The sequence below is a fragment of the Mus caroli genome, chromosome 17 (assembly GCF_900094665.2).
Source record: "Mus caroli chromosome 17, CAROLI_EIJ_v1.1, whole genome shotgun sequence".
Taxonomy (NCBI): domain Eukaryota; kingdom Metazoa; phylum Chordata; class Mammalia; order Rodentia; family Muridae; genus Mus; species Mus caroli.
Genome location: NC_034586.1, coordinates 4710910 through 4721525, shown reverse-complemented (window position 1 = coordinate 4721525; position 10616 = coordinate 4710910). Strand labels below are relative to the sequence as shown.

Sequence of the window (10616 nt, the reverse complement as noted above, 5' to 3'; positions counted from 1 at the left end):
AGAAGCAACAGGTGTGAAGGCACAGCCACCTGAAGAGAAGCAACAGGTGTGAAGGCACAGCCACCTGAAGAGAAGCAACAGGTGTGAAGGCACAGCCACCTCAAGAAGTAACAGGTGTGAAGGCACAGCCACCTCAAGAAGTAACAAGTCACAGGGGAGCACTCATGGCTGAACCCGCTAGGAGCAGGACAACAGGAGACTGCCTGTGAGGCCAAGTGGATGTGGTGTACCTTTGATGTCTCGGTGAACGATGCCGTGCTCATGGAGGACATTGATGGCGACAGTGATCTGCTTGGTATATAACCTGATGACGTGCTCCTGCAGGCCCAGTCGTGACACCTCCTCTAGTGTACCCTCGTCACAGTACTCCATGAAGATGTACATCTCTTCCTGGGGAAGCAACACAACACCTACACTTTGACTGTTCTTCCATGAATACAGCAACCCCCAGGGCCCACTTAGAGGAATCGTCTTCCTGCTGCTGGGGTGTGGACGCCACCCTGAGTGCTGAGGGAGTGGTACAGCCATGCCCGACTCTCCTCAGGGGGGCTGCCTGCCTCCTGTCTGGGATGGTACAGTTCATTTGGCAAGATCTGCCTATCACAGGGTAACTTGTATCCGTTCTGAGGCTACCGGCCATGCAACCTTAGATAGGGAGTGACGGCTGTACCTGCATGTGTGACCAAGTACTGAGACACGTCCCTGTCAATCACAAATGCATTAGTGAAAGCAATAACGATCGAGCCCTGGCAGCTCTGGCCGCTCGGCACTCGCTGTGTGGGAGCTGCTCATTCCCTGTGCCACTGCTCAGCACAGGGTGGTCTCAGCTTTCTTCCTACTCCATGCAGGCCAATTAAAATCAGAGAACAACGAGTATCTCGGAGCGGCAAGCAGCAAAGTGACTGCCAGGATGGGTACGTGAGAAGTCTGACTGCCAGGACGGCCAGCAGTGCTCAGGACGCAGGGCTCACTACTACAGTCTACCACCTAATTTCAGAGAGAAGGCAGTGGTCACTGGACTCTGCTGTGGGAAGACCTGGGATGCGGGTCAGGGCTGCTCCATGCCCCGGTGAGAGCTGCTTACCCTGTGAAGCTCCACGCCAAAGTACCGGACCAGGTTCGGGTGCTTGATGCCTTCAAATATTTTCAACTCGTCTGCAGTCTCCTTGATAGTCTTGTGGTCATTAGGCTGAAATCGAATCTGGAGAAGGACAATTGTAATGACTACAGATACTGTCTGTGTTGTGTGCGAAGCCGCCTCCTGTCATGTCAGTTTGGAGGCCCTAGGACCAGGGCAGCACATCTAGCTTTCCTTGACTTAGTTTTGTCTCACAGTTGGTCAACATAGGGGGATGTGAGTGACTCTGCCCTTGACAGGCCCACGGTCACTTCTGGACTCTATGACTGTCAGCTGGTATGCCTACCTTCTTGTGTCACTCAGCCTAACAGCCTCCAGATCAATCCGAATTGCTAAGTGTGACTACGGGGCAGCCATATGGCACTCACTGCCTAAAGCGTAACTCTCCAGTTAACAAAATGTGAGGTGGCGAACATGCTTGGTTCAATCACGCCACAGTGTCTACATACTCGGGACATTTTATAAGCCATAATAATTATACTGTCAATCAAAATTTTATATTTTGTCAGTTAATATTTGTAAATGTTAAAACAAGGAGCAGGGGTGATGATGTATTTGGTAAAAGTTAAAAAGACTTCACAGCTTGGCAAGGTCCCTCCCTGTCAGTCCCCTCACACCTGGGAGGCCTCCGGTGGCCATTCCTCAGCATCCTGTCTCTTGCCCATCCTCACTTCTGAATCTTCCTGCCTTCTCCTCACATGTGCCCACAGGGAGCGAGTGGTGGCTCCATTCCCCATGCCTTCCTCACTTTCCCCAGCTGCCTCCACAGACGTGCCCACCTGCTTTACACTGGAATCACCTGAGATCCTGTTCTCCTGAAGCCTTTATAGAGTCACTAACCTTCCACTGAGGTATCTCAGGGCAGCGGCAGCTGCAGCTGCCATCTGCCAAATGCTCAAACACAGGACCCAGGCCCAGAAACTCAGGGCCATAAACACAGTGGCTTTCCCGAACCTAAATCACCCAGATTTAGCTAAACGAAAGCCCAGAGCCCCATGACTCACCTCCTTCATGGCCATCAGCTCCCCTGTGTCAACGCTGATGCAGGTGTATACTTTTCCATACTGTCCTTCTCCTGTCAACAACACAAACAGGCCACTCTTCCAGTCACTACGGACAGCAGTCAGCGCAGCTTACAATAACTCTGGGATATGCTTAGAGTGCTACCATTAGGCTCACTCTGGTTGGCTACTTAAGACTAAAGGAACTCTCAGTGTTCCCTGATATCCAAAGTTTTGGGCAATCGTATCAATGCACACATCCTATCTGTAAATGTCACAGTGACCGAGAAATGTGCTTTAGGAAACCCCAAAGAGCGACAAAGATAAGTAACCGATGTGCTGTTTCAGAATATTTCTAAGCCCTAGTTCCTCTCGAGGGGTCTTGGCTAGGACTGGGGCAGAATGGAGTGGCCAATAGCATGTCTGGACTCTCTCTGGCCACACTGCTACAGGACCTCAAGTGTGAGGGGAACCTTCCAACACTGCTTCTGGGACACCAAACCAAGGGATATTTGGCTGAGGGAGATCAAGAGCTACAGTTAAGGTGTCTGATAGAGTATTTGCGCTAAGATAGCGCTAGGAGTTTCTAGTTTCCTATGGTTCTCAAAGTTCTCCTAACTATACTTGCCTCTCAAACTTAATGCTTGACAGAAAAATGTATTTAAGTGCGTGTAGAGTCTGGGATATCATACTCTACCTCTTAGTTATTTTGTTAAGAGTAATTTCACTTAGAAATCAATTACCTACAAAATATTGGGGGAGGGCATAAGGGGGAGACTCTCCTGTCCTGATTTATATCTAGGCTCTTCTCAAATAATATTCTCGTGGGGATAAGAGAACACAGATGATAAGGGACAAAGTTCATTAGTTCTCAAATGGAAACTTCTGGAATTATTGAGTAAACCAGATCAATGTATTAAACTATCTAAAAGTCCTTTCTCAATTTTCATTTTGTATTGTAAATGTAAAAACACACTTTAGAAATGGAACACCAAAAAGAATCACATGACAAACACTAGTTAGATTGTCACTTCTGGCTCAATGACCCCTTGGTATCCTCACCGATTTTGTTTCCTCTTTGCCACTTAAATGTCACCTTCCTCAGTCCAACATGCATGACGTTATCATAGGACTTAGGGGTATCGCACACTTGACCGATGATATTCTTTCTCCTCATCTCTCGATACCTCCTCTCTTCAAACAGTCGGACTGACTTCTGGATAGCTTCTATGGGCCCCTGCTTAGAGGCCGAGTCTGCAGAGAGACATGAAATCGTCAGTCCCAGAATGTAGGCAAGTTGGTTTCCAAGAGGACACAGAGAAAACATGATCATATCTATCCATGTTCCTCACATGACGTAATCTCCTTCTCCTTAGCCAGTGCACGGTGCTCCATGTTACATGTGTATGACTGCACATGCATCCCAGCCTCTGCTGATGGACACTGAGGCTGGCCGCATTCACAGTCACAGTCACCAGCCGTTAATGGGTCACACACAACCCATGACGTAGCTACCTGAGAGCTTCAGCTCCGTCTAGGACACAAATGGATCTTTGAAGATCTGGATGGCTGTAAGGTTAATTTTAAAAGTGACATTCCCAAAGATTTATGTTTTAATTAGCTTATTTTGCTATCTATCTTTTTTTTTTTTTAAATTTTGGAAAGGAAATTTTTTTTAACCCAAATATACGATACACCAGGTTTGCCTGGGCAAGTTTTTTACTGGCCCCAATACCTGTGAAAAGATGCCTTCATTATAAACTAGTGAGTCTTTCTTCAGAAGACTTGGACTTTAAGATGCCTCTGGGAACTGCAGCTTTTCTGAGAGGGGACATAATCCTAGTGTTTTCCAATTTTGCCTAGCCACCAGATATTTGTTTTCAAAAGCAGGGTCACCATTGTGTCCAGGGTAACCACAATAGGTGGACTAACATAGAGACTGGTCCCCAGCTTCTGGACTCAGGATCAGAAGTCTCTTCCTCTGTACACACAGATCTGCACAGGACCGGTCAATCAGTGCACCAAAGCTGTTTCCTGCTGCAACCCAGCTCTGAAACCCCATGTTAACCTACTGTTTCCAACCTGCCCCCATTTTCTCCTCAGTTCAGCTGACAGGACGATCTTATTAATCATGACCTTCCAGAAGCCAAAGTTCTTCCTCCAATTTCTTAGCATGATGATGACTGCTTACATTCACAAGTACTGACAACATTGAGGGATCATGCTAACTACTAAAGGGTGAGCACACCCAAAGGCCCTCGTAATATATTGCATGAAACAGATGTCCAGAAAGGCCATGGTGGGCACTATGGTGTCAGAGGTACCAACGGGTCACAGGTGCTAACATGTAAGACCTAATGACCCGGAGCCTGAACAGTCGTCACCTGAAACTCATACCTTTGGTCTGGCTGATGAGTGTTCGAAGTTCCCAGCTTCTCCGAGTTGATCCACTTGAGTCACTTCGAGGATACGCTGGCTCTGCAGGAAGTGGTTTTCATACAAATTCAGATTTATGAACAACTACACCCTGCTGAGGTGGTGAATGGCAACATCACTGCCAATCTGCCCTTACTGCTGACTCTGGTGAGGCTCATGTCTCTACTCACGTCTAGAAAATGGCACCTAGTGAAGAAACTTTTCCGGGACTTGAACCTTCCATAAGTAAAAGACAACAGAGCTGCACAAGGACAGCGTTCTGGGGAGCCCCATTTGAGAGGCAGTTTTGGGGGACTGTAGCCATATCCCAACAACCAAAGGAACAGTAGTTCTAAAGTGAGTAAGAGTGCCCAGCAATTAAAACATCAAGAGCGATGTTTTTGTAAAACACAAGGAAGAAGATTTAGATATGCAAGGCTACACTGAACGGCCAAGGTGAGCAGGGCTCCTAAAGAAAGGGCTCCCCACATTCTTGTGTATTTAAGACATCAGGGCTGGGGACTAAGATGAATAGCAATGCTGTGCTCGACACATGGTGTCAGCATGACTCTCACCGTCTCGCTCTTCCGTGGGGCTTGAGTGCCGACTCAGAGACCTGAACTGCAGTTCTGCAGCTATGGAGGCCAAGCGGTCGTTTTCAGGGACACTGGAACCCCTGTTTTAACATTAACAAAGCAAACCCAACTGAGCTATCAAGTGAATGCGCATAAAATGAAAGGTCTTTGAGGTACTTCTAGGATCCTGATTCTTGACAGGACAGGACAGTACTGTCAGAGGGTGTTTGCAACTGGCATCTGGTGGGCAGAGAGCACATGGGCAAGTCCCACAAAATCTATCACCCAAATAAACAGGGCTACTATTAACATAGACAGACTGGAAGCCCCTAAGTCTGTTCATTCTACATTAACAACAGGAACAAGAATAAAGCCTGTCTACTTAAATGGCGGTGCATGAAAAGATCTATGGTCTAAGCTTAGCACAGATAAGGGTTTATTAAACAAATTATGTAATGTTTGGATTCCCAACAAGTTATATTTAAATATTTAATTATAACAGGAGTGCTAAAATCATTGCATGGTTCAAAAGATGGCAAACCTCTAGCAGTAAGAAAGGAATGCCTAACAGTTTCCCAAGCAGTAGCCAAGCAAGTAGAGAGCAAGAGACTCAGCACACTGGACAGAGTTAGTTGGCTGTTCCTCTACAGTGAAGCACACTGTTCGGTCAGAACAAGAACGAGCCCACAGGGGTAAAGCTGCAATTAAACAGGAAGTGTTAGATTACAGTTCATGGCCCCAAGACCACATGAAAATGGGTCTGCTGTTTAAGACGCTGCTCTTGTGTGTGTGTGTGTGTGTGTGTGTGTGTGTGTGTGTCTGTTAAGTGTGATGCCTGTGAGCAGGCCCGGGGCCACGTGGTTACTGCCGCCATGGCCCCTAGCCTGGGCTAGTCTATATACACCACATCTGCTGCCTGTAGCTTCTTGGAATAGCTCTGGTGGCACCTGAGGGCCAGGCCACTAACAGAAGGAAGGACACACAGTCCAATCCTAAGCAGGGCCATATCTGGGAGACTACAGGGCACACTCAGTGTCTCTGCCTTCCTGCTTTCCTGAAGGTGACAGAAGTCAATTTTGTGACTTTCAGAGATTTTTGTCAAGGTAAAAGGTAAGAAGCACCCTTGAAGGAGTGGTGTGTTTGTGAATGGGATGTAAGGCTCTGCGGTGAACTACAAAGGTTGCCAATTGCTTCAGAGTAACAACCAGCTCCAAACAGGGTTGAAGACCTTCAGGCAGTCGGTGAGCAACAGCAAAACCTGGCTCTAGCGTGCCCAGCACTGAAAAAAAATGTTGTGCCCATAGTGAATTAGGGTGACAAAAATCTCAGCCCAGAATAGCTATTCCCAAGGTCAATAAAGTTAAACTATCACTGAACACTGGGGGCAGGAGGCACACTGTGGGCTGACACCACTGTCACAGCACAGGGCTCCCTCTTCAGGCTCATACTGCGCTATGTGGCTGGGTTCTCAGGGATACACAGCAGGCCTGAGCAGGAATGCAATGGCCTAGCAGGCCTCTCCTGCAGGCAGGAGTCTTGGACTCGCATATATCTTTGTGGGACTTTTGTTTTTTCTATCCGTGTTTACAAACACGTCTCAAAGGCAAACTTTGTTCCTTTGTATTAAAAAATATATATATAAGAAATTAATAACTTCAAAACTACACTGCTCCTAAAGCCACTGGAGGTCAAGCGGATCTGAATTAAGACCAAACCCACACGAGGCTGCATAGAGATGATCAGAAGCCACTGATGGACAGCATAAGACAGTGCAGGTGAAGGTGGATGGAAAGACTGCCTATGTCTGCATGTCCTGCACCAGTCCCTCAGCCTTGCTGAGGCAGGCGTCTCCAGACCAGCAACAGAGAATGCTGGGAAGATGGCCGCCCAGGCAGCCAGCATCCTCCACTGCCTCCCAATTCTGCACACACACTAATGAAAGTCTGGGTGGCTCCCCATGGAAGAAATGTGAAGATGTATGCCATGAAATTCTCCAGTACCCAAAACAAGCAGGAAATGGGAGCTTTAATATTTATTTTATTTTATTGTTAATGGATTAAGCTCAAACATTTAAAAATTTAAGGTTATGGATATTTCTGACTAAAAATTAGGAATATTAATCATTTTAATGAGTAGCAATACTAGAAATGTTTGCAGAAATTTTAGACTGGTGTTAAGGACTGGTGTCAGTGGGACATCATCTCAGTTGTCTGGGCTGCAAGGCCACACTGTCTACCCTGTTTTCATACCACTTCCTCCTGGGTCCAAGTCTCCCAGACACCACTCCTGGATGCTTCCCCACAACTGCCCTTCCTTACTGCACACCAGGAACACTGGTGGGGCCCTGTCTGCTTGGGCACTGGCTGAGGTTACCTGCCTTGCTCCAACCTGGGATAGGCGGCTAGGCTGAGCCCTGAGTCCCCTTGGGCACCCCAGGATCTTTCCTCGAGTGCAGTAAGGCAGAGACTGGCTGAGCCAGGGGTCATTTAGCTCATACTGGCTCCAAAGAAGAAACACGTTACCCTCAGAAACTGCTCTGTTCTGTTGCCTGCTGCCAGGGTCTGGAGGCTCTGACAACCCACCGGGATCTGACCACTCCCATAGCTGTCACCCTGTGACACATCCTGACGCTGAGCACCCTGTGGAAGGGCAGGAGGGACAATGGGGTGGGAGACACACTGCTGGAGTATTGAGACTACCTGGTATCAGGGGCAGTGTTGACAGGTTTGGCTGGCACAGAGTCACCACCACCTGGGCCAGGGCGGCCAGCAGCAGTGGTGGCGGCGGCAGCAGCAACAGCAGCGACAGAGTTGCCATGGGTCCGAGCGTCGGAAGGCACGCTCCGGGTGCTAAGGCAAGAAGAAAGGCTTCAGGAACACAGGTAAGAAAGGGGGTAATAGCATCTAATACATGGGTAGGAAATGAAAAATAAATCTTTAAAATATAAGAAGCACATTGCTATTTGAGAGTTCTGGTCTATATGTGCATGAGAAAAAAATTAGTGTCAAAGGCCCTGACCTAGAAAACTCTACCACAGAAGACCAGCCTACCAAAGGCACTGAAGTAGGAAGAGAGGACACACTACCACTGCCACAGAAATGCCAATTCTAGAGTATCAGTGTGAACCTGGGTGTTTCTGGACTGTCAACTTAATCACAACTCTACACACTCCCGGATGTCTGCAGTGGACTGGTCACCCCAACTCTCCCCACTCTTAAAGAGGCACTCAGAGCTGCTGTTTCATGTTCCTACACTCTACATGCTTAAGTTTGTTTTCCTAAGGTTGTTTTTCCAAGAAAGAAAAAGGACTCCAAAGTCAGAAAGCACTCAGTAGCTGGGGTTATAAAGAAGCTGGAGGTGAAGTCATCTTAAAGAGGCAGGGCTGTCTTTGCTTTGCAGTGAGGCACGGTGCTATGTCCTCAGGATAACCCAGAGAAGAGCTTTAGGCAGAACGTGGCATAAGAAGACAAACACCGCACTCCCGAGCAAGCGCCCAGCAGACTGCAGAGCAGGAGCATGCGGAGGGAGCAGGCACGAGTCCGTGACGCGGGAGCAGCAGGTACCTGAATCCCTCTGGCGTCGGGATGATGAGGTGAGGGTTAGGAGGGTCACTGTGGCATCGGGGCACCTTCACAGGGCGGGGGCTGTTCCGATGGATAGCTGCCGAAAATGGCAACAAAGCAAACTCGTTAGAGTGGGCAATGGAAAAGTGCCACGCCAGGTCTTGTGTAAATGGAATGGTGATGGACTTCAACAGTGTCCAAGACAAATTCACTCAGAGTGAAAAAACAAGCAAGTACTACCAAATATGCCACCTTCGTAGAAGTAATGTTACACATTTAAACTTTCCCGCACTAAAACCAAGCTTCCGTAAACTCCTGTGAGCACTGTAGAGCATTTATTTGCAGGGCAAATGACCGGCATCCACCTAGGCCCAGGGAGCCGCTGAGCCGCTTTGGGTGGTCGCCTCCTAGACGTGAAGAAGATGCTGCACACATATGCTTTGCAGGTTCTGGGGTGGAGACCTCTGCGTCTCAACACATTACCATGCTCCACTACTTGATGCTTGGGCTCATCGATGGGACATGCTGGCTTCCCCCGGCTTCCCCCTAGGGTGGATTCCTTCTCTGCTCCCTTTAAACAGAGCACTACAGGACTGACGCAGATACAGTTCAAGATAGAGCTTAAATCTAAAAACTGTATGACATTCAAAATTAGATGCTATTATCGACAAACTTCACGGTGATGGGATTGAAGACCAGGCCCGGCACGCTAAGAGTGCACTCTACCGGTACGCTATGTCCCAGTGCCAAACTTAGATGAAGCTCAAAGGAAAATGTTAAAAACAAACAAACAAACAAAACCCAAAAAAATAAAACCACAGTGATTTCTTACTACAAAATGGACATGATTGCACCTCTCCAGCTGGGCAGGGCAGAGACTAAGACGCCTGTACTCTGTCTATTCTAAGGTGTCTTTCTCTTATTGTTGCTTCCAAGAGCCACCTGGTTCCTATGTTCCCTGTGCTATGACGTCGTCTCTTGACGTGATAGCAGTTTTAGTCTACATATAGTTCATCCTAAATGGAAACTTTATGTCAGGGTGGTTCCCTCTTAGTAGCATGGCTTGTGCAAAATGCTGAGGAATCAGATCAAACTCTATAGCTGCTAGCGAACCCAGAGTAACAGTCTGGGGAGAGCAGCACCCTGTGAAGTCCTCCTCTCCAGAACGGATTTGAGTGGTTTTACAACAGAAACTGTGGCTTTCATGACAGCCTTGGGAAGAACGGGTGTGGATAACTGAAGGAATTTTACCTTTTAAAATAAAAGCAGTGATTAAGGCCCATTTTTATATTAAATTTCTCTATGACTGGCGAGAAACTTTTAGCCAGCATAGCATAGCTCATGTCCACAAAATTTACCACTTCTGAACTATTTTATACAATTCAAAGTTTCTATCTTGGAGTGATTATGGCATAACTGTGACTTGCTCAACTCACAGACTGACACCATCTTTCTGAATAAATACTTTCTTTTTTAAGGATTCAGCATATACTGCAAAACTGTTTGAAAATAAAATAGTTTGTCTTGGAAAAAAAAAAAGCAATTTTTTTTTCTAGACAGGGTTTCTCTGTGTAGTAGCTTAAGCAGTCCTGGAATTCACTCTGTAGACCAAGGTGGCTTCGAACTTAAGAGATCCACCTGTCTCTGCCTTCCAATTGCTGGGATTAAAGGCGTGTGCCACCACTGCCCAGCTAAGAACTTCGGTTTTTTTGAAAACTGAAACAAAGTCAATATTTACTCAAGTGAGCAGAGACGTGGGAGAAGCCTGGGAAAAGCAAACACCCTCTTCATGAGACACGGGAGGACCAGGGGAGTCCTCCCTCTTCATGAGACACAGGAGGACCAGGGGAGTCCTCCCTCTTCATGAGACACTGGAGGACCAGGGGAGTCCTCCCTCTTCATGAGACACGGGAGGACCAGGGGA

At 47.5% G+C, this 10616-nt stretch overlaps 1 protein-coding gene across 3 annotated transcripts in view; it reads right to left on the bottom strand.

Moving 5' to 3' along the window:
• The window catches only part of Map3k4 (mitogen-activated protein kinase kinase kinase 4), an 88337-nt gene that overhangs the window by 7113 nt on the left and 70608 nt on the right, over window positions 1-10616 (bottom strand). For 2 of the 3 annotated variants that reach the window (XM_021186229.1, XM_029471203.1), the window contains 8 exons: window positions 8693-8789; window positions 7829-7978; window positions 5130-5230; window positions 4537-4617; window positions 3202-3393; window positions 2143-2213; window positions 1085-1201; window positions 231-390 (listed from right to left, as the gene is read on the bottom strand). In XM_021186229.1, coding sequence (XP_021041888.1) covers window positions 231-390; window positions 1085-1201; window positions 2143-2213; window positions 3202-3393; window positions 4537-4617; window positions 5130-5230; window positions 7829-7978; window positions 8693-8789 — 969 coding nt within the window. The remainder of the gene's footprint in view (window positions 1-230; window positions 391-1084; window positions 1202-2142; window positions 2214-3201; window positions 3394-4536; window positions 4618-5129; window positions 5231-7828; window positions 7979-8692; window positions 8790-10616) is intronic. The other variant, XM_021186230.1, reaches the window with a different exon arrangement.